At 40.3% G+C, this 24,076-nt stretch overlaps 2 protein-coding genes across 6 annotated transcripts in view; both read right to left on the minus strand.

Annotated features, from left to right (window-relative positions):
* The window catches only part of Mdn1 (midasin AAA ATPase 1), a 125,961-nt gene extending 124,107 nt beyond the window's left edge, over positions 1-1,854 (minus strand). Inside the window, exon 1 of the mRNA XM_041667517.1 lies at positions 1,699-1,854. Coding sequence (XP_041523451.1) covers positions 1,699-1,800 — 102 coding nt within the window. The 5' untranslated portion in view covers positions 1,801-1,854. The remainder of the gene's footprint in view (positions 1-1,698) is intronic.
* A 3,616-nt stretch (positions 1,855-5,470) lies between these two features.
* Positions 5,471-24,076, minus strand: part of Casp8ap2 (caspase 8 associated protein 2) — a 38,445-nt gene continuing 19,839 nt past the window's right edge. For 4 of the 5 annotated variants that reach the window (XM_041667607.1, XM_041667608.1, XM_041667609.1 and 1 more), the window contains 5 exons: positions 17,298-19,471; positions 10,915-14,050; positions 9,050-9,149; positions 8,216-8,301; positions 5,471-6,054 (listed from right to left, as the gene is read on the minus strand). In XM_041667607.1, the coding sequence (XP_041523541.1) occupies positions 8,245-8,301; positions 9,050-9,149; positions 10,915-14,050; positions 17,298-19,471 (5,467 nt within the window). In that variant the 3' untranslated portion in view covers positions 5,471-6,054; positions 8,216-8,244. The remainder of the gene's footprint in view (positions 6,055-8,215; positions 8,302-9,049; positions 9,150-10,914; positions 14,051-17,297; positions 19,472-24,076) is intronic. The other variant, XM_041667610.1, reaches the window with a different exon arrangement.

The raw sequence follows: 24,076 nt of genomic DNA on the forward strand, positions 1-24,076 counted from the left end.
TCAGGGAGACGACATAAGCAAGTTTCTCCCAAACTCCCTAAGTCCAGGAAACTTTCTAGCTTTTTGGTATTACTATATTATTTAAATACACATATTTACCTTGAGCGGTGAATTTATGTTAGTCTCCCTAAAATCTTAGACCCCCAAAAAAGAATACAAATCATTCTCAACCCAACTCCCAAAACCTAAACATGAATCTCCTTAGGTGCTAAGAGTTAACTCTAAGGTCTGCAGTATGCTGAGCAATGCTCTCCCAGGGAAAGATCTCTAGACCCAGAACCTACACTCTAAATTCAAGACTTAATCCTAGACCCTCCTGGCACAAGGTCAGCTCATCTAAACCAATTATCCCCCTTTTTTAAAATCAACCCACCAAAAATTTATTTTCTCTAGACGGCATGGGCCAACTCATGCTGAGTCGACCCGCAGCAATTTTGGTATGGAAGACACAGGTGAGAAATTCAGGCGACAGATGTCACTAAGTTTAGCATTTCATTATCAGAAATGCCTTTTGGTCCAGGCTGGTAGGGCATGTCTGGAATCCCAGCCCTCTGTGGATCCCTGTGAGCTGTAGGCCAATCAATTTACACATCGAGTTCCAGGACACCAAGAGCTACATAACAGAGACCTCATCTCAGAAAAAAAAGAAAAAAAAAAAGTAAAATGCCTTTCAACTGAGGGTATAACTCGGCAGCAGAACATAGATTCAAGCCCCCAGAAAAAACTCTCGGAATTTTCTCAGGTGAATTCTATTCTGCTCCGAAATACTCAGGTTCTTTAGTCTAAGCCAGTGGTTCTCAGTCTTCCTAATGCTGCGACCCTTTAATACTTTAATACAATTCCTCATGTTGTGGTGACCCCCAACCATAAAATTATTTTCAATGCTATTTCATGATTGTAACTTTGCTATTGTTATGAATCGTAATGTAAAGATCTGTTACACGATGGTCTCAGAAGACTACTGGGAAAGGCTTGCGACCACAAGATAAAAACCACTGGACCCGCTAGACTGCTGTTACTAAACAACGGAGTGTTTACGTACCTAATGCATTTGCAACCGAATGAGTTTCACAAAATTAAAATCACACTTTTCTAGTCTCAAGCTTACAGACAGAGTAGGTAGGGAAAAATAAAAGGAAATTAAAAGGCAAAGTGAAAAGTTGCTAGTAAGGATGCTCAACTCTGACAGTAGTCAAGAAGGCAGGGCTCTTGAAAACCCAAGACCTATTTGGAAAAAAAAATTATTTTCACCATCCAATTCCCAAAGTTAGGTGTCTGTTTTGAACTTCAGTTGTTTGTATGCTTACGAACCGACTCTGAAATCGATGCAAACTCCCTTGATGCTGAGACCAGATTTATCTGTCTCAGTTCTTCACTGAGACTTGCGCCCTGGGAAAAATGCTACCGATGCCCGTCAATGTGCCAAACAGAAGGGACAAAGTCAGAAAGAAAAGCATGCCGCAAGCAAACGAGGAGTGGGGAAAGGAAGGGGCGGCGCAGGCAATGCACGTGTCTAGGGCACACAGACGTAGCCTCGCAGAAAAACCAACTCTCTTCCTTTCGGAAAGTGCACGCTCCCCACCACGGTCTGAGCGCCGGCCGGGCAGGGAACGGAAGCTAACCCCGAATAACAAAGGCCCTTTCTGGAGACACCCGAGCTCCCCAGACCGGGGCCCGCCTCCCTTCGCCCGTGCTCACCGCCTTGGTCAGGAACCTGGTCAGCTCGCCGCAGCTCTTCTCGTTCTTATCGGCGATTAGCCTCAGAGGCCCGGCCAGCAGCTCCACGGAGAGGTGCTCCATGGTCTCCCGGCCGCTTTGGGCCGCGGAGTCGCCGCCGAAAACGGACCAGCAAGGAAAGCCCCTAAAACCGGAGAGCGGACGCACACGTGGTGAAGGACTCCACCGACGTCATCAACCTGCGGCGGCCACTACGGCGGCGCTACTGCTGCTACGCCCACCTCGGCGGAAATGCGTCACGGCGGGGGACGCTGCTAGTACGAAGTGAGGCGGAAATGGCTTTTGAGGCTTGCAGGATAACTGATGGGTTATCAGTGCACGACCCGAAAAAAAACAAAAAAAACACAAAAAACGATTTTTCCCAACGGGATTAGATGTGAACGATAAGCGGATTCGCTGTCCAAGATTATCGCCCACAGAAGAGTGCCTTATTGTGAGAGAAGAACCCTTGATGCACTTTTTTGTTTTGTTTTGTCTTTCGAGACAGGGTTTCCCTGTGTCCTGGAACTCGCTCTGTAGCTCAAACTGGCCTCGAACTCACAGAGACCTGCCAGTCTCCTCCTCCGAAATACTGCGATGAAGGGAAGGCGCCACCGCCGCCCAGTTGCATTCTTCTCACAAATACTGGAAATAGCTGGGCCATGATGGCCTTTAAACCTACAACTCGGGAAGCAGAGGCAGGCGGATCTCTGAGTTCGAGGCCAGCCTGGTCTACAGAGTGAGCTCCAGGACAGCCAAAGCTGGTACACAGAGATATCCTGTCTCAGAAAAACACACACACACACACACAAACAAAAACAACAACAAAAAAGGTCAGCGAGATGACTTCTTGAGTAAAAGCTCGTGACGATAAAGCCTGATTGACCCATGTGAATGTGGAAGAATCAATTCCAGAATTGAATTGTGACTTCCTTTTGTAGTCATGGCCTATGTGGGCTTCCACACACCATAATAATGATGATGATTCAGGAAGAAATAATGTAGACTACACAGAATTTAACTACTAATATGAAGGTCATATTAGTAAATAAACTAAACAAATGATGTCAAACAAAACGTCATCTAGAGAGAGCATTTACATGAAAGAAGCCAAATACCAACATATAGGGTAGCTTACAACCATCTCTATCTCCAGGGAATCCAATGCCCCCTTCTAGCTTCTCTGGCACGTACATACATGTGGTGTACAGCAGACACACATACGCAAACAGACTTCTCGAAACAGAGTTTCTGGGTAGCACTGGCTGTCTTGGAACTCTCTCTAGACCAGACCAGCATTGAGATCTGCCTGCCTCTGCCTGAATGATTAAAGGCATGGACCATCAAGTGCCTGACTCTCTATTTTAGAAAGGGAGAACCTTCAGGATGGCTCAGAGGGTAAAAGGTGCTTTTCCCCAAATCTGGCAACCAAATTTCAATCTCTGAAACCCACACAAAGAATTTAAATGTATGCAATTTTAATCTACCACTTCAAAAACTTTTAAGATATTTTCTTACTGTCTTTAATCACAAATGTCAGCATCTGTGCAGATGTATTCTATCTCTCATTTGGTAACATGTAAGTATTTCTATTTAAACTTTTTGGTCTATTATTTCAATATCAGCCTGTCTATTTCTGTCCCCTATATTAGTTAATTATGCTTTTTTTCTTTTGGCTTCCTCATGGGAGTTTCTCAACCTGGATTTTCAACATACTCATGCTTTACATATTTTTACTTTTTAAAGATTTATTTGGGGGCCTGGGAAATGGATCAATGGTTAACAGAGCACTTGTCTTTCAGAGGATCTACGTTTATTTCAGCACACAGGTATTGGGTCCCTTGAGGACAGGCCTTCCCACCCCCACTTGATCAGTTTTGCACTCCTGTGGTTGGTTGTTCCAGAAACAAGAGCAAAAACAAGAACAAAACAATCTGTTGTTTTCAGCCATGTTTCTAAAGATGTTTACCTCTACGGTGATGAGCTTCTTGCTGGCTCGGCTTCCCCTGCTGAGGGCTATATATACTGTGTGAGAAAGTGGAATAAAGGCTTGTCTGCAGAACCTGAAGTTGTGCTGTGTGTTAATCCTGACGTCCCTTGCTCAGAACTACAGATGTTGTGCTGGCGCGGAACAAGGATCACTCGAAGTACTCTTAGCCAGAGTCGTGTCTGGAGGAACTCTGATTATTATTATTATTATTTTTTTTTTGAGAAAGGTTCTCAGTATGTATCCTTAGCTGTTCTGAAACTTGATTTGTACACCAGACTGGGCTCAAATTTAGAGATCCACCTGACTCTGCCTCCCAAATGCTATTAAAAGTGTATCCATATAGACTTGCCTGAGTTTAGGTGAACATACATACACAGAAGTCAATAGGGGCTAGAAAAGAGCCTGGGTCCCCTAGAGTTGAAATGACAGGTAGTCTTGACCAGTCATGTTGTTTTCCTTCCTTCCTTCCTTCCTTTCTTTCTCTTTCTTTCTTTCTCTTTCTTTCTTTCTTTGATAGAGTTTCTGTCTAACCTTGAGCTCACACAGATGTGCCTGCCTCTGCCTCCTGAGTTCTGGGACTAAAGGTGTGCACCCAGCTCATGAGCAGTCAAGTGCTGGAACCCATAACGGGGTCCTCTACAAGAGCAATGTCCTGACTAGCTGTATGTCAACTTGAAACCTGCCAGAGTATCTGAGCAGAAGGAAGGAATCTCACTGAGACCTTAACTCTATTATGATTGGCTGACAGGAAGCCTGTAGGGCATTTTTTAAGTTAGTGATTCATACTGGAGGGCGCAGCCTATTGTGGTCCAAGCCCAGAGCAGACTGAACAAGACATGAGGAACAAGCCAATAAATAAAAAAGCCTTCCTGGCCTCTACATCAGCTCCTGCCTCCACTTTGAGTTCCTGCCCTAACTGCTTTAGATGAACTGTTCATGGAACTTAGTCCCCAATTTGCTCTGGTCATGGTGTCTGATCAGTGAATGGTAACCCTAAGACAAGTAAGTGAATGCTTTTAACACTCAAGTCACCTCTCCAGTCCCCATTTTTTAGTGTTTCAAATGTAGCATTATCCTATTTATCATTCTTACCTCAAAGTCTCTCCTTTCACTATTTAACTTCATTGAAATTCCAAAGGACTTCTTTAGTCTGGTTTGTTATTTTCTTTTGAACCAGTACCATCTCTTTGCAATCATTTTACTTTATGAATTCATTTACCTGGCTGGTGGGAGGGGATGACATGCACTGGAGAATGATCTGCAACCAGGCCTCTAGTTATGTTGGATATTCAGAGAAGGGGCCAAGCTCTCACACTACAAAGACAGTTTATTATTCAAGTTTCTCATCTATCAAGCAATCTTTTAAGGTAGGACTTCCCTTGTGAACATTTTAGCAGAAAGTTCTATGTGGAAGGCACCACTTTGGAGTCTAGGGAGTAGATTATAATCCACCACTTTCATGAGACTAGAAGGGGGCATCCAGGATGAATCAACACCAGTTTTCTCTAAACTGACACTTTTTGTGTTGACTGAATTCTATCTGTGAGCACATCTGCAGGAGAGGCAGGGTTCACAATATCAATACATGATGCAAGAAAGCAGGTGATGGCAACAGAATCTAATGAACCCACGCACAGAAAATGAGCCAGTTACACTCTCATCCCAAAACACTTCAAATAGTTCCCCATCTCCCTTGGAGTATTACCCACTTCAGAATTACCTAAACACAATAAAAGAAGCATTCTAGTAAAAATAAAACAGGACTTTATATGTTTTTATTATACATGACTGTTACTGAAAGCAGAGTTTATACAAAATGTTTCATACAGATAAAAAAAACCCTTGGCTAGCAAAGCCATTTATGTGAATACATATACAAAGACACATACATTCATAATATTTTACAACATAATAATTATACATATATACATATATGCTATTTAAATTATTTCACAATTTTCCAAAATGAGAGACAATTATAAAAACAAAATTGAATAGAAAGGTGAAAGTCATTACGTTTAAAATGCTACAAAATTTTTTAATCTAAAGTTATTTCATCTAATATCAAAACTAAGGTTTCAGTATGTCATCCCTGTTGCTTTTATTCTTTCATTTTGATAAATTTTAGTGATTAAAAATAAATATTTTGACCAGTAACAGGTAAGTGAATCAGACTGTTGATCTGAATAAGTCAAGCACGATGACTAGGTAAGTAAAAAAAATGTAGATGACCATCTAGTCATCAAAGTTGAGACAACTTCCACCTAGTTCCTCATTTAAAACACGAGGACTCATAGCTTCTGTGTAGAAGAAATATTAATGAAACGCCGTGAAATCCAGCAACTCATCTGTAATGGAAGAAAATACTGACATTATAATTGGGTTCTTCATTTTCAAAACTGGGTTTCTCTGTGTAGCCCTGGCTGTTCTGAAACTCACTCTGTACACCAGATATGCCTTGAACACACAGAGATCTACCTGCCTCTGCCTCCGAGTGCTGGGATTAAAAATGTACCCCACTATGCCTGAGGGGTTTCTGGTATGCCCGTTTTTTAAAATCATTTATTATTTTAACTATATTTTATGTGCATTGGTGTGAGGGTGTCAGATCCCTGAGAACTGGAGTTACAGACAGCAATGTCATTGCATGTTTTATACTACTGCTTGAAAGTTCTATAGTGTCTTATATTCTAAACTATACAAATAGAAACTTAATTTCATAATAAACTATTATCTTTTGAAAATCTCACTAGAAAATCAATTGTTTTCAAAGAAAATGGATATTTGAATATCAGACATAGTAGGGACTAAAAATTGATGATTCAAACTAAAAAAATAATAGGCTAGAAATAGACAGATAACTGAAAACTATTTAAGCCCTTCACATAAGATCTATATAGAAATATGGCTTTTTTGTGCAGGAGGAGAAGGTGGGGCATGTATGCAATAGCACACGTGTCAGGCTCAGAAGACAACTTATAGGAGCCGGTTTTCTCCTTCTCCCGAGAGGGGTCTGCGGAGCAAACTCTGGTCTCAATCTTGGCAGTAAGTGCCTTTACCTACCTACTCACCAATATGATATCCATTTAGATTTAACTCAAGTTTAATCCAATTTCGAATTTTTTTTTGAGATGCTTTTGAGACAGCACTACACTGTAGCTCAAGCTGGCATTGAACTTATTATGTAGCTCAGAGTGACCTCAAACTTGAGCATCCTGCCTCGGCTTCCCAAGTGCTAGAATCTCAAGGATATACCACCTTATTTAGCATTAAAATTTGATATTTGCAATCAATTAATTTTGGTAACAAGATAAGTGAAAAATACAATGATACATTAAATATTATAATATTTTTCCTTCCATAAAAATCCAAAATATAGGAAATGGAGAGCTGGCTCATTAGTTAAGAGCATCTACTGCTCTTGTAGAGACTCCAGTTCATTTCCTAGCACTAACATTGGATAGTTTACAACCACCTCTAATTCCAAATCTAGAGGATTATGACACTTCTGGCCTCCAAGGACACTGGCACTCATGTATAAACACAAGCACAGACACACAAGCATATACATAATTAAAGATAAAATGAATCTAAAAAGAAAAAAGGACAAAATATGTGAGGCTTGAGGGCTGAAGAGATGGCTCAGTTGTTAACAGTATTTGCTAAGTCAGGTTTTAATCCCAGTTCTCCAGAGGTATAGCCAGGAGAATCACTGTGAGAATCAGGCCAGCTTGGTCTACATAATAAATTATAGGACAGCCAGGGTTAAAAAGAGAGACCCTGTCTTTAAAAGAACAAAATTTGGCTGCTCTTTTAGAAGATGCAGAATGGATTCCTAGAACTCAAATGGTAGCTCATAACTCCAATTCCAGAGGATCTAACACCCTCTTCTGGCCTCCTCAGGCAGCAGGTACACACGTAATACACATATATACAAGCAGGCAAAATATCCAAATACATTTGAAAAGAGAAAAAAACTGAGTCCAGGTACGGTGGCACACATCTTCAATTCCCAACTCAGAAAGCAGAGGCAGGCAGATCTCTGCATTCAAGGCCAGGCTGATTTGCACAGCTAGACCAAGGGTAAATGGCCTTACATAGTGAGACCCTCTGAGAGAAACAGACAGACAGACAGACAGAGAGCAGATTATATAATGTATTCAATGGTTGTGAAAAATTGCTATGTTTCTTATTCTTCTTCTATAGGAAAATGTTTTGGGCTGGGGTATAGCTTAGTGGTAGATAAGCACAAGGCACCGAGTTTGATCCCCAGCACTACTGATAATTCATTAATTAAAACACATTTTATTACTGGATTTCAGCAATTAATGACTTATCTGCAAACACTAAGCTGAAGAGCCAGCCATACTGATCTGGCGTTCACTGGTGATCACTACAAGAGCTCTGCAGGTAAGGAGACATTAGCTGTTGTAATCATTTTCTACACCCACCCTGAGACTTCCAGTGACTAAGGTTGTGACATGCACAAAGACAGGACCCAGCACTTACAGCATTAGCTTCCTGTGATGAACCTACTACTACCTGCATTTTGACTTCTCAAAGAGCTTCTTCAGCTGCTGGAACCTCTCTGAAACCTGAAAAATTAAAAACTATTAGAAATATACTCATTTTTTAAAGTTTTGATGAATACTTTCATAAAACATATACAAACAATACACAATTATCATAAATAATGGAGATAAAATAATGCTTAGAAAAATAAAACATCTTCAGAGATGGGAACATATTTTATTTAACAGAGAATGCTGCCTAGCACATAGAAGGCTGGAATTCAATCCCCAGCAATACACAGACTAGGCATGGTGGTGCATGCTTGTAATCCCAGGAATCTTGAGGTAGAGGACGAAAGATCTAAAATTCAAGATCATCCTTGGCTCCACAGTAAATTCAAGACAAGTCTAGGCTACTCAAGTCTCCTAGTCAAAGTCAATCAGTCTGTCTGTTTTTCTGTCTGTCTGTCTCTCTGTCACACCTTTTGCTTTAATTCTCAATACTAAATCTTATTTAATAAAGAAACATTACTATCTAGTTCCTTGAAAAAAAATATAGACGGAAGGGGGAATCCAGATCATTTTTAATCATTTCTTATACAATCACAAAACTAACAGTACTACAGGAAGCAATATTTTTAAGAAAGCCAAATAAATATCTTTGTGTTTTAGTAATTTAAATTTGGGGCTGGGAATAGAGATCAATAGTAGAGTTCTTGCCCAGCATGCATTTAATCCCCAGCACAAAACTAAGTAAAAAAAATTAATAAATCGAAGTAAGTCAATCAACAACATCTTTGATAATAATAAAATGTAAAATCTGAATAATTACCTGATTTGGATTTTTATTCAGCTTCACAGCTAAATATGTGAATGTTTTCAGGGATGGCATTCTTTTCTGACACTCTATTAAAATTTCTCGGTCATCATTTCTGAGGGGGAAAGGTTGTTATTTAGCTTTATATGTTTATAGAGAAAGGCAATAAATCCCACTGTCTTCATAGCATTCAACAGAAACACCATTTTCAGTAAGATCTATAATAAAAGTACATATATGCCAAAACAAGCAATGCTATCAACGATATATAACTACACATTATTTTACTCTTTGAGTTCGTATTTCCCAAATTTTCTATTGCAAAGGCTCCAAAAAAATTGCAATTTGCCCCTCCTCCTTATCCTTTAGACCTGGTCAGGACACAAACTAGGTCCTGGTGACTGACGGAGAACATTTGCCTCAGTCATGCTTCCACCCAACTTATTTCTCTACACAGAAAATAAATTTTAAAAATTTAAATTATATATTAAAACTACAAAAAACTTATTTAGTTGAGATGTTACCAAAAAGAAAAAAATCTAATTTTTTTTTCCTTTCTTGAGACTGGGTCTTCTCTACACAGCTCTAGCTAGCCTGGAATTCTCTATGGAGACCAAACTCTCTACCTGAGGGATAGGATTAAAGATGTGGTAAGCCACACCAAAGAACGCATGCCGGATTCTTTAAAAGGTCACATAAGCCTCCAAGTCCATTCTGTTTACGACAGCTTAGAAACATCGATTACGCACCCTATAATAAAAGCTTAGAAACATCGATTATGCACCCTATAATAAAAGCTTAGAAACATCGATTACGCACCCTATAATAAAAGCTTAGAAACATCGATTACGCACCCTACTTCTTCTTTCACGACTTTTACGTCTGTCACTCCTTTCTAAATGGTGTTTATAAGAATTTACTTCCAAGTGAAAGAATTTTTTAATAGAAAAAGGGGAGCTAAAAGTAATGAAACCAGGACTGGAGAGGTGGTTCAGCGGTTAAGAGCACTGGATGCTCCTCCAGAGGACCCAGGTTAATTTAATTCCCAGCAACCCCAGAACAGTTCATTAACTGTACCTCCTGTTGAGGGGATCTGACACGCTTACACAGACACACATGCAGGCAAAACACTAGTGCACATGAAATACAAGTATATAAAACTATTAAAAAAAAAACCACTGTGGAGACTTATCTTCATACCCAGGAAGCTGAGGCAGGGGGATCCTGAGTTTGAGACCAGTATGTGCTACAGTGAGGCCTAATCCAAAAGCGAACCAGTCAGCATGTGGTAGCTCATATCTTTAATCACAGTACTTAGAAAAAGAGGCAGCTGGATGGGTTCCAGACCACTTAGGGTTACAGAGTGAGTTTATGTCTCAAAACCAAAACAAATCACATCCCAACTAAAAGAAATAAAGCCCACAATAAGTAGCTCTATTAAGAGGGGACATTCACACCTCTGGATAAAAGCTATTATTTAGATTGTTTTACACCACAGCTACATTGTACTCCAAAATACATTGTCAACTAACTTTGGCCATTTTTCTTTTTTAAATTGTGTGTGTGTGTGTGTGTGTGTGTGTGTGAGAGAGAGAGAGAGAGAGAGAGAGAGAGAGAGACACAGACAGACATTGGTTCACCTGGAACTGGAGTTGTGAGACACCTGATGTGGGCCTAGGAACCAAAGTCAAGTCCTATGTGAGAGCAAGTGTTCTTAACCACTGAGCCAGGCCTCCAGTCCCATGTTGGCCACTTCTAAAGTAATCAATTCATCATGCTCCTTATTTAGGATGCAACAGAATTCTCAGGAAATGACAGATTACAGACTGACAACTTCTCAAAAATTTCTAATGATTTAAAACATTTCTGAAAAATATTACCTTGTCCATGAAACAATAATTTCTCCCTTCTTTTTGATAACATTCTTTGCAGAAAGGCTTGCTGGAAAAGTAGCAAGTGCTGTTGCTGAAGCCTTCGCCCCTGGGCTGGCCTCTGATGACAAGGGTGTGGTGTCATCTACCGCAGGCTCCCTCTTCTTGCTGGCTTGCTTTCTGTGAGCATCCCCATTTCCATCACAATTCTGAGGAAGTCTCTTGGTCTTTTCATTACTGGTTAAGTCTGTTTCCCTTCTTTGTTTTTTCTGAGATGAATGATTTAGCCCAGGACTGTTTTTTCTCTTCTTGTGAACATTACCCAGAGTCCCAGGCAACTCTACACAATCCAGGTTTAATGGTGGCTCTGGTTTTAAAGGAAGTCTCTTTATTTCACATGAGCCAGGAGACTCTGGGGTCAAATCAATACAAGTTTCTTCAACAAAGCGTTCTACAGGACTGCTTGTCCTTCCCATTTTTGCTTCTTTGTGGTTCTCCTCATCTATACAGATCACCTGGCATTCCAAGTCTTCACCAGCTGACACAGGTTCATTACCTTCATTTTTTCCCTCGTTTGAAGTATCATGTGTCAAATCAATAAAAGCATCTATAGTATCAGGCTGTAAAGAACCACCAATTATCTGTGAATCTTGATCTAAGTTGGTTCCAGAACATTCCAAGTGGTCAATATTTAAAACTGTTACTTCCATGAGATCCCCCAAGTTTTTAGTCTCAGTGGCTGGATCTTTTGTTAGGTCTATGTGTATATTAGGAAGATGATCATTAACAGAGCGTGGGATTTTTTCCACTGAAGGCAATCCTTGAAGGTTCTCAGAAACTTTTGGTTCCCATACTTGATGCAACTTGAAACAATCATCAACTCCTTGATCACAATGCTCTACCTTACTTGAGGCATCTTTAAGAAATTCATATATATCTGGAACCTGTGTTTGTACAATAGAGTTTGGCTCTTCATGAGTTGGTTTGCTATTATCAACATTCCCGTCAGAATTTTCCAAGTCCTCAACAGACTTAAGAACTGTATTCTGAAGTGGAGTGGGTTCTTTCTCTGGTGCCGCATCAGCGTCTTTTTCAGTTCTAGGCAAAGATGTCAATGACTCCTCAGGTACCACGCCATGTTTAAGGCTAGGGGAAGTAGATGGTGCTGCTCGCCGTATTTTCACAATGAAATGATCATTGGACTTTTCCATTATGACGGCATGCATAGGCAAATTAGGGTGGTACTGAAAGCCTGGAGCAACAGACCGGCTTGTCCATGATGAACAGCTTGACTTACTGCTTGAGTTATCAGACTCCAGAGCGAGATGAATGTCCTGTTCAGATGCATCCTCTTCCTCAAGCAAAGCATCTTCACTAAAATGTGCACTGAGAACTTCTTCAGGGGTTGAAGTTGACGAAACTTCAGGCTTTAAGAAACTCAAATGGCCATCTGACTTCAGAGGTGACGGTACTGTTAAAGAGACCGCAAGATCTTCTAAGAGTATGGAAGAAATGCAGGGCTTACTCTTTTCTGAGCTGTACACATTATCTTTGCTTAAAGGAAGGTTAGAAGATACCTCAAACATACAATTTTCATCAAGTACATCAGGATGAACCGGCAGTGAAAGTCCTGAAGATAGAGACGGGCCCTTTTCAGATGACAATAAAGACCAATTATCATCGCTGACCACTTTTGGGCATGGAGACACCCCCTCTGAAACGAGCTCTCCTGTTGTACAAGCTGGTGCAGAGTCACACTTGAGACTCTCTAGCAACTGTTTCTCTGGAGTCTTTAATTCCCACTCTGTCTTTTCAGTGCCATTAACACTGCTGTCCAACAGATCAGAACCTTGTAGCAAACTTTTAAATATTTCACCCATCTGTGCATCACTCACTAAGTTAAAAGTAAGGCTGGATGCCTGCTGCTCAGTAAGGATCTCAAAGCTCCGCTCAGGCTTAGCACCTGCATGCTGTAACACATGGGCCTCTTCCACGGTATTTCCTTCATTCTTTCCTGGCTTGGGGGTGCTTGGGCAGTTCACTTCCAGAAACTGTTCTTTACATTCAGAGTTCATTGTACTACCTGGACAAGTGCTAACAGTTCTTTTGACATCATGCTTTACTGTGCTACTATTGGTGTTGCTTTGGTCTTGATGTTTTTCTTCAAACTTTTCACATCCCATTGAGGATTTAAAATTCATAGTATTTTCTGACGTTTGCACTTTTTCTCTCTGTGCTTCCTTGGTGTTGTTCACAATCCCCTTCTGACAACTTGAATGTTGGGTTCTCTCTTTATATTTTTTTCCAAGTTTTCCTTCACTATTGTCACTTCCAAAGTTTACAGAATCACAAAACTTTATTAAGATTTTTTTAAGCTTTTCAAACAAATAATCAAGTTGTTCATCTACAAATTTCCACAATTTCCTTTTCATATCTGGTTGCTGCTGTTCAAATAAGCGGTCAACTATGCCATTCTTCTTCACTTGCTTAAGGTTAGATTCTATAACTTCACAAAGATTCTTCTGTAAAGTGCTTACTGACTTACAGATATTAGACAAGTCAAGGTATTTAATTAGTGATGTGAAACTCAAAATTGCTGATTCAATAATTCTATGAAACTGTCTCAATGAAAATTTCATCTTGAATTTCATGTAACTTTTCCTTACATGTTTTCCTAGCATCCGTAACATGTGCATAACCTCCCATAAAGAAGAGGGTGCAAGAATAAGTGGAAGAATTTTTTCCAAGCTGGAGACGCTCACTGCTTTACTTTTCCTTTCAGTGCCCGAGGACCTAGATTCATTTGGTCTCTTATTAGATGTGAAACTGTCCTGAGGGAGTTTTACAACAGTCCGCTTGTGGTCCTTATGCACATGTGCAGTGCTTCTCCTGTTTCCTGGGCTGCTCTTCCCCGCTGGCACCTCAGCAGAAGCTCTAGGTCCTGCGCTTGTTTCCAGGTGTTTCTGAGCTACTGACTTTTCATCATCACTTCTAATTTCCCCGTCTTCTAATTGATCTAAAGACAAATTCTTACAAGAGCCTGCTTCTGAACATTTGTCAAATTTGGGAACTGGTTTTTTATTTTCTTTATTTAGCTCAGACTGATTCTTGAAGGTAGAATGAGTTGAATTGGATAGAATCTCATCTGTGGAGAAGAATATATTAAAATCACATGACCACTGAGTCTTAAGTCATTAGACATTTTCATCTTAAACACTACAAAATATTATTTTAATAACCTTTCCCCATTAAAGGCAAAATGTTAAATCTTAATAAACATTTCCACTGGCCTTTCTTTTTGTTTTTTAAAACAGTATTTCTTTGTGAAACAATCCTGGCTGTCCTGGAACTCACTCTGTAGACCAGACTGGCCTCAAACTCAGAGATCCACCTGCCTCTGCTTCCTGAGTACTAGGATTAAAGTTGTGAACCATCACCACCTTGACTCAGACTTTATTTCTTGTCTTACAAAGAACTCAAAAGGTGCTGGGGTTGTGACTTGATAGAGCATTTGCTAGCATGCACTGAAGTCCTGGATTTGATTCCCAGCACTGGGAAAAATAAAAGTCCCAGAAGGTCAGTTAACTGACAAGTCTATCATTTGGGTAATTTTAATTTCATTTTATCAGTATCACTTCCCCTATGCTATTTGATGATGCCTTCTGAACAACAAAAGTATAGCTGAAATCTATTCAAAGTTCTGGGCCTAATATTCAACTACAAAATAACAGAATCATGTATGTATGTATGTATGTGTGAAGTAAAGAAACAATTTGTCCAATTACTCCCCTTTTTAATAAAAACAGTAAAACTGAGCATGGCAGCATACACCTACAATTTTAATAGCCAGGAAGATAAGGCAGGAGGATCACCAGTTCAGGGCCAGCCTTGGCTATACAGGAAAAACTTGCCTAAAAACAACAACAACAAAAAAAAAACAAACAGGTGGTATAGAAACAACTTGGTGAATAAAGTGCTTGCCACTTGAACATGAGGACTGGATTTTGGCTCCTAGCACCACATCAAAACTTTATAGGTATGGTAGCACACCTGCAATCCCAGTGCCTGGGAGGCAGAGACAGAGATCTCTGGCAATTCACTTAGCTAGACTAGCCAAATTTGTGAGCTCTGGGTTCAAGGAGATACAGTAAAAGTAGAGTGATTGAGAAAGACGTCCCACATCAACCTCTGGTGTCTAGACTAGTGTATACAAACATGATCATGTACACACTTGGACACTACCTTCATACACACATACACAAGAAAACCTGTAAGCATTGCAGAGATGGGATAGAGCTCAGCAGGAGGGCATGTCTAGCACAAGAGGCCCGGGCTCAATTCCCAGCAGCAGAGGGGGAAAGAATTAAGAATTGTCTAAATTATGGGGCCGGAGAAATGGCTCAGTGGTTAAGAGCACCAACTGCTTTTCCACTTAAGACCTGAGTGTTCCAGAGGACCTGAGTACAATTCCCAGCAACCACATGGTGGCTCATAAATATCTATGAGATCAAATGGCCTTTTCTGTCATACGAATAGAGCAGTCATATACATACATACATACATACATACATATATATATATATATATATATATAAAATACATGTTTTTTAAAAAAGAAATCGTCTAAATTCTATCTGGAAAATGGAGTCATCCATCAGGCTATTTGTAATTGATACCCACGGCAAAGGGAAAATCTTAATGAACTAAAACTTGTTATCAACCATACTCCAAGACAGGGACCACGCCAAGGAATAGGTGGTTTGGTTTCTTTTGTGTGGAGGGACTTTTTGGTTCATTTGCTTTGTGAATGTTTTGTTTTGTTTTTCAACACAGGATTTCTATGTAGCTTTGGGGCCTGTCTTAGAACTTACTCTGTAGGCCAGACTGGCCTTGAACTCAGAGATCCACCTGCCTCTGCCTCCTGAGTGCTGGGATTGAAGGTGTGCACCACCACCGCCTGGCTATGATATTTTTTAATTTACTGGTTTTATTTTATTATTTTTGATTCTTTTTTTTTTTTTTGCAATTTTGTGGAGTTTTTTTTTTTTTTGGAAAGAAAAAATATAAAGTCGGGTGGGTGAAGTGAGGAAGATCTGAGGACTTGGGGCAGGGGAAACAGGATCAAAATATTGTGCCTAAAAAATGAAGTTGTTGGGCTGGAGAGATGACTCAGAGGTTAAGAGCACTGGCTGCTCTTCCAAGGTCCTGAGTTCGATTCTCAGCAACCACATGGTGGCTCACAACCATCTATAATGAAATCTGGTGCCTTCTTCTGGCATGCAGGCCTACATGCAGACAAAACATTGTACGCATACTAAAATAAGTCTTAAAAATATTTTTTAAAAAATGAAATTGTTAAGCCGGGCGGTGGTGGCGCACGCCTTTAATCCCAGCACTCGGGAGGCAGAGGCAGGCGGATCTCTGTGAGTTCGAGACCAGCCTGGTCTACAAGAGCTGCTGGTCTACAAGAGCTAGTTCCAGGACAGGCTCCAAAACCACAGAGAAACCCTGTCTCGAAAACCAAAAAAAAAAAAAAAAAAAAAAAAAAAATGAAATTGTTAAATATACATTAAAGGTTCAGTATACACTTCTATTTTTAATTTACTTATGCTGTTATCTTTCTAGCCCCTCATAGTTAATTTGGTTCTTTTTCAATTTTTAACTTTACTTATTTTTTAGTATGACTGTCTGTATGTGTCCCTCAGAAGACACAAGAGGTGTTAGATCCCCTGGGACTAGAGTAACAGATGCATGTGAGCCACTATGTGGGGGCTGGGACTTGAACCCAGGTCCTCTGCAAGAACAGCCATTGTTTTTAACTGCTGAGCCATCTCTCCAGCCCTTTAATTAATATTTGAATAACATCAATGTTTTTTGTTGTTGTTATCAGAAAAGATGGCTCAGGAGCTGGAGAGGTGGCTCGGTGGTTAAGGTAACTTAATGTTCTTGAAGACGACCAGGATTTATTTCTTAGCACCCATGTGACAATTCATAGCTGCCTCTAACTTCAGTTCCAGGAGATCCAGTTCCCTCTTCTGGCCCCCACAGGCACCAGGTGCACACTTGGTGCACATACACACATGCAGGCATTTGTACATACACAGAAATCTAAAAATTGGGGGAGACTAAGATGAAGGTGCTCGCCACAAAAGCTTGGTGGTCTTAGTTCAATCCCTAGATAGACCCCATGTAAAGGTACATTGGAGTACCAACTCATGATTGCCCTCTGATCTCCACAACATTCCTTGGTACACACAAACCCCTTATACATACACACAACCACACAATATAAATGGATAGTTTTGTAAATCCCCAAAGGACCTATTTTTTTATACTGTTTACACTGTGACACAAGGACAACTTATAGACGATTATGTAATATAAACAATTACCTTTACGACTGTTATCATACTGTGGAATCACACAAGGGCTCTCCATGCTAAGAACTTTAGCTACAGGTCTCACTGGACTATTCAAAGGGCTGATAGCTTCTGGAATAGGTCTCAGATGATTAAAGTCAATGCTTAAAACTGAGTTATCATCATCTTGATACACTGAGTTTGATTCTCCAGTTTCTATTTTGTGGTCAATCAACTCAGTCTTCTGTGGTGAAGGTACAAAAGTCTCTTTAGGTAAACAAGGATCCAAAGGACAAGATTTATTCTCAACAACAGGTACATCGTCAAGAGAAGATTCAAGTTTAGGATTACTGTCTCCCAAACAGTCTACATGTGAAATGCCAGGTTCTTCAGCCAAAGGTTGCAGAAGGCTCTTACTGGCTACAGCTGCTTTTACACCTTCAGAAACATCACAAGAATTCAAGACATTATGTCCCATGGTGTCCAATTCTCGGCCTAAATCTTCAGAAGCATGTCCTGGTAATGCATCCATTACCACAGAAGCTGCAGCCTTTGCGTCACCACGCGAATCTTCCACTTCCACTGATGGAAGCAAGGGTTTTGTTTGTTCTATTTCTGCAGGTGCTGGGAAGGAAACTTCCTTGCCACACACAAGCATTTCCTGAGGCACAGTATTCTCAACAGATTGAACCAACAATCTTTTTTCTTCCTTCGTGCTGTTTTCTGCAGTGTTGATCCCGAATCGAGATGTCACTGGAAGAGCCTCCTTTGGCTCTGCTAACTCCAACTTGCTTTCCTCTGGACTAAGTGCACTGACAGAGGGAAGACACACCACTGCTGCAATCTTCTCTGAGGACTGTGAGTCACACAGAACACTGGGTTTGGGAACATCAGTTACTTGATGCTGGTTATCTTGACAAACAGGATGCTTTTTAGCAGGAGAAAGAGTTAAGTTCAGTTTTTCCATGAAGCTTAACTTTAAGTCTTTGCTTTTTACATCATTTGGTCCATTCTCAACTTTCACTGCACATTCTTTACTCCCTGTTCCTTTAGAAACCTCATCATTAGAACCCTCACCTTTACCAGGTTTTGGCTCAGTCTGTCTCTTTACATCAGTAGTGCTTTTCTTAGTTTCTTTATTAGTCCTTTGTGAATATTCTATAGGTGATTTTTTGTCACTTTTCACATGTCTACTTTCTTCTTTGTTTTCTCGTTCTCTTTTCCTTCTGTCCTCAGTCCTATGTCTTTCTGCCTTGAAAGGTGTATTTTCCCACTGGTGTGGAACACTGATTTCCTTGGAGTGCGGGTACTTGCTATTTCTGTTGCTTGAAAGAGAAGATGAGTATCTTCTATCTTGAAAGCCATGACTGCTCATCCCTCTCTCTCTTTTACAATCTTCCCTTCCCCTCCTCTCTTCTGGATGATATTTACTGAAGCCATATTTCATGTCATTCTTGGAATGAGGAGGGAACGCCCGCTCCCCTCTTCCACGGTGCCCCTGGTCCTCTCCTGCTGGTTTAAACTTCACATCACCTTTTCTCTCTGCTTTGTCCTGAGACTGAAGCTCTTTTCTGTGTGTACTTTGTAATCTTTCATTTTGTCTCTCTAGATTTTTGTCATTTTGAGATTCCACTCGAGAGTGTGGTCTTTCTCTAGAAGGCTCTTTTTCCCAACAAGAGGTACTGCGTTCACTTTTATATCCCAAACCAGTGCTACTTTTACTCTCTGAACTTTTGCTCTCAGACTTTGTTTCACTGCTTCCACGTTTCTCAGGGTTTCCTTGGAGTCTGGAATTAGTCTCTTTGTCCCTTCGTTCACCATCACTACAGCTGCTGTTTAAGTCTTTCTCTTTCTGTGGCCGGTCAGTTCCTCTGCTGTAATGGCTATGTCTAATGCCATTCTTTCCTCTTCGATTATCCTCATTTGAGTTACCTTCACTACCCTGGTAATGAGAACGTGACCAGACATTGTTAGTGCAATGTTTCTCAATACCAGTAGGCAAGTGTAAAGGATTCTGTGCTTCAGAATGTGATTTTCCGTCCTCTTCCAGGTTTGGCTGTGAAGTGTTAGGATGTGCATCTTTATGAACATCAGTTTTAACTCTATGATCAGTCTTTGAACAATCATCCAAATGGGGAGATCTGGATCTTGAATCTTTTGTTCTTGCAGTTTTATGGTTATTTCGAAAATGTGGGAACTCAGACAATCTATTAAGAAAAAGGAATTAGCAAAAAAGCAAAGTTAACTGATATTTAATAGTATTCTAGACTTTACTCACATATGACATATTTTTCAAGTTTATATGCTGGCAAGACCAGTATGAGCAAAACACTTGGACTCGGGGTGTAGATCTGTGATAAAGCACTTGCATGCAAGAAAACACTGAATTAAAAACAATACAAGGAACTCTCTCACTTGCTTTTGCTTCAAATCCTAGCACCTGCCAGTTCTCTTTGGACTCAGCAGATACAAAACTCCCAAATCATCATAGCACACATTGTTTACGACAAGTATGCTTACTTTCTTCTCTTCAGCAACCCCACTGAGTAAATAGAAAGTCTTACTAGACACACATAAACAAACTCAATACAATTCCCAATCCTACTTTGCTGTTTTATATAAAACTCTGTAATAAGGCAAATCATTGTGGCAGATGAAATACAGAACTGTGGTGCATTCCTTAGAAGGGAGACAAAAGGCCCACTGTTATGGCTTATATTGGTGCTTTCTTTTTTTTTTAAAATAATTATTTATTTATTATGTATACAAAATTCTGTGTGTATGCCTGAAGGCCAGAAGAGGGCACCAGACCTCTTTACAGATGGTTGTGAGCCACCATGTGGTTGCTGGGAATTGAACTCAGGACCTTTGGAAGAGCAGGCAATGCTCTTAACCACTGAGCCATCTCTCCAGCCCCTATTGGTGTTTTCTTAATGATAAAATATATGAGCCAGCATGACAGCTCAGAGAGTGGAGGAGCTTGCCTTGGGCACTGGTGACCTGGGACAACAGTCACAATTACTAGAAGATACCTCTAAGACAACTGGGGAAACGTGATAATAAGCAGTAACTGGTGTGGGAGTTCTTTCTGTCTATGTGTTATTGGTTAATGAATAAAGAAACTGCTTTGGCCTATACAAAGGCAGAACTTAGGTAGGAACAGAAAACTAAACTGAATGCTGGGAGAAAGGAGGCAGAGTCGGGAGAAGCCATGTAATCCCACCAGAGACAGATGCCAGAACTTTACCGGGTAAGCCACAGCCTCATGGCAATACACAGAAAAATAGAGATGGGTTATTAAAGATATAAGTTAGCCAGAAATACACTTAAGCTACTAGCCAAACAGTATTGCAAATAATATGGTTTCTGTGTGATTATTTTGGGTCTGGCTGCCAGGGGGAGGGGGGGACGGACAGACAAGCAGCCTCCTACAACATGTAACCATAAAAGAAAAATACTTTATAACTAAATTTTGCTAATAGATCTGTTTCTCAAAAGAGCAAAAGGAAAGTCACAGAACTGGAGACTTTTCCGATAAAACACATGCTGTGTATGTGTGATGTGCCACACATTTATCAAACTACAAACTCCTGAAAGACAGCGTCCAGTCACAGCTTCTGGCACAGACTATAGAGAACTACCAGTTTTGTTGTTGTTGTTTGTTTGTTTTTGAAACAGCGTTTCTCTACGTAGCCTTGAAGCCCGTCCTGGAACTCACTCTGTGAACCAGGCTAGTCTCAAACTCAACAGAGAGCTGCCTGCTCTGCTGGGATTAATGATGTGCACCACCACCATCCAGCTCCAAAAAAGTTTTAATCATATTTACTTGTCTTTGTGTGTTTGTTTGTTCTTGAGTGCATGAGAGAGAGAGAGAGAGAGAGAGAGAGAGTGTGTGTGTGTACGCGCGCACATGTATAAGCACGTCAAAGGTCAGAGGACAACATGTGGAAGTTGGTTCTTCGCACCATGAGGATTTCAAGGATGGAACTCACAACAGCTGACTTGGCTGCAAGCACCTTTATCAAATGAGCCATCTACCCTTCCTCAGAGTTTCACCTTTAAACATACCTTTACATCATACATTTCCCAGGATTCACATGTTTACTTTTCTGTTTTTGTCATATGTTATAATTTCAATTTTGCTTCAGTAAATGTTAAATTTCTACTCAATGTTAACTAGTTATTATTATAATACTAGTTAGCTCACAGTATAAATATTTGGTAGGATATTTATTAAATAATACATAGCCACATAAAACTTAATAAGGTCATACACACACACACCTTTACAAGTTTGGTGCTGTAGCACACACCTTTAGTCCCAGTCCCAGGAAGATCTCTGTGAATTCTAGGATAACCTGAGTTCCAAATTAAGGCTACATATAAACAAACAAATAACAACAAGAACAAAAAACCTATACAACTTCTCCAACAATTCAGGAACCAACATTAATACATGGTACACTGGGAATGACTTAGATTAATAAATACATGAACAGCTGTCCTTACTTTCTAAACACCTAAATAAGACAAAATGGTCCACATAATGGCAGTCTTTAGTCAGTTAACAAATAAAGATCTACAATATGCCAGATATCATGGGAAAGGCAACTGGGAAAATGCTCAAGGCAAAGCAAACACAACCCTGTTTCATGAAACTTACATTATAGGAAAAACAAAAGATACTAGTCAAGGAATCTCACTCATAATTTGAAGAACTGCAAGTATACATAAACCCACAAAAGAAATCTGACACAGAGACCAGGTAAGTATCTCCTGCTAGAAAGATGGTTAATTAGGGGCTGGAGAGGGGGGTTAGTGGCTAAGACCACTGGTTACTCTTCCAGAGGCTCTGGGCTCAGTTCCTCTGGATTGAGGATGGTTATCACAACCATATGTAACTCCAGTCCCAGGGATCTAACACCCTCTTCTGGCCTCTATACGTGCCAGGCACACACATGGTATACATAAGACAGACAAAACACCCATACATATAAAACTAAAAACAAACAGCAACAACAAAAACAAGATTATTATGCCAAAACTAGAGGATGAAGGGACAAGTCATTGCACACAGTAAAAAAAGGACACACACAAATGCAAAGCTTGGGATGCATGCAAGAACTGAAAGAGCCATGGCACTTATGCAGAGTAAACACAGGCAGGCCCAAGAAACGGTTGGGCCTACACTGTGAGGGCCCTGAGGGGCAAGTTAAGATATTTAACCTTTTATCCCAAGAACATTCCAAAGCCACTGATATTACTGCTGGTTTGCATGGAGTAGGTAGGCTACAGCATCTGAATAAAAGAGAAAGAAACACACTGCCAGATCACAGGGACCTAAGTGGTGGCTTTGAGAAGTGGCTGACAGTAAAACATCACAGGCAGAGTGATGCGGTGTTCTACTTCTCAGTCCTGGTGTTGACAGCAGCTTCTCACAAGGACTCTAATACCAGTAGTTAAATGCCAACCATCTCCTACAAGTTTGATGTACACTAACTGAATAAATAGCACCGTTTTCTACTAAGCTAGAAAACAACGGAAAAGGCTTTGTGACAAACTTTTTGAATAAATTTTAAAATCCCTTTTAGACTCATGTGGATAAAGTACAAATTAAATTGGCCTAGCATGTATGATATTGTTCCTTTTTTTTAAAAAAAAAGTATTTTCCTTTAAACTTCTTTATTTTAAATACTTTAACTTTATTTCATGTGCATTGTATGAGGGTGTCAGATCCCCTGGAACTGGAGCTACAGACAGCTATGAGCTGCCATGTGAATGGATGCTGGGAGCTGAACCCAGGTCTTCTGGAAGAGCAGCCCACTCTCCCAACCACTGAGCCATCTCTCCAGCCTATGAGATTGTCCTCATGAAGAAACACAACAGGTAGAGTGAAAAGACAGCTCACTGGCTAAGAATACATTACTGCTCTATTTGAGGACCAGAGTTCAAATCTCAGTACCAAGATTGGGCGGCACACAAATGTCTGAAACCGCGGCTCCGAGGGGATCTGATGTCCCCTTCTAGCATCCTTGAGCACCAGCAAGCACACCAATAAAATAAATTTAAAAAAGAGAAAAAGGGGACAAAGAAAGGCTTGATCATTGAGAGACTCAAAGGAACAGCCAAAACATAAATATGCACCCAGGAAGATAATCAACAACCATCACATTACTAATGTAATTAATTATAGGGAGAGACTGCTTCAAAGCAGGAGGGTAATGGAGTTAAATAGCACACGTGAAGAAAAGTTAAATGGACAGTCAGAAACTGTTTGCTGGATTTAGTGCAAGTAACTGATGATCAAAATGACAACTGCTTTGGTGACCAGTGAAGACAAAATAGGATTGGGTTCAGTAAGTACAAAGGGGCTGACAAGATAGCTCAGTGGGTAATGGCACTTGCTAACCTGAATTTAATGTATGCCTCAGGGGCATGAGACAGAGGGATGAACAATAAATTCAAAGCCAGCCTTAGTTATGTGTTAACACCCTATGCTTAAAAACAAAACAAATACAACAGAAAGGGAAGAAATGGCAGCACCAAGTTAAGCAACTCTTTCAGTTCTGTCTATGGGATAGATGGGGAGATATGGATATGAACTACCCTGGACCAGAATGTCACCCTGAATTGAAGAGAGTGAGAAAAATTAACAACAAAACCCACTCAGAGTTAGTAAATAACCCTTACTTACTAAAGGCTAGTAGATAACCCTTTCTTTCTTGTCATTTTAAAATTTGCATTTAAAATTTGTTGACTTATTTGGGGAGGAAGGGAGCACAAGCATGCCATAGCACACGTGTGGAGGTCAC

This window comes from Microtus oregoni, unplaced genomic scaffold, assembly GCF_018167655.1.
Source record: "Microtus oregoni isolate MIOR12 unplaced genomic scaffold, Mior012 000017F_ref0000208, whole genome shotgun sequence".
Lineage (NCBI taxonomy): Eukaryota > Metazoa > Chordata > Mammalia > Rodentia > Cricetidae > Microtus > Microtus oregoni.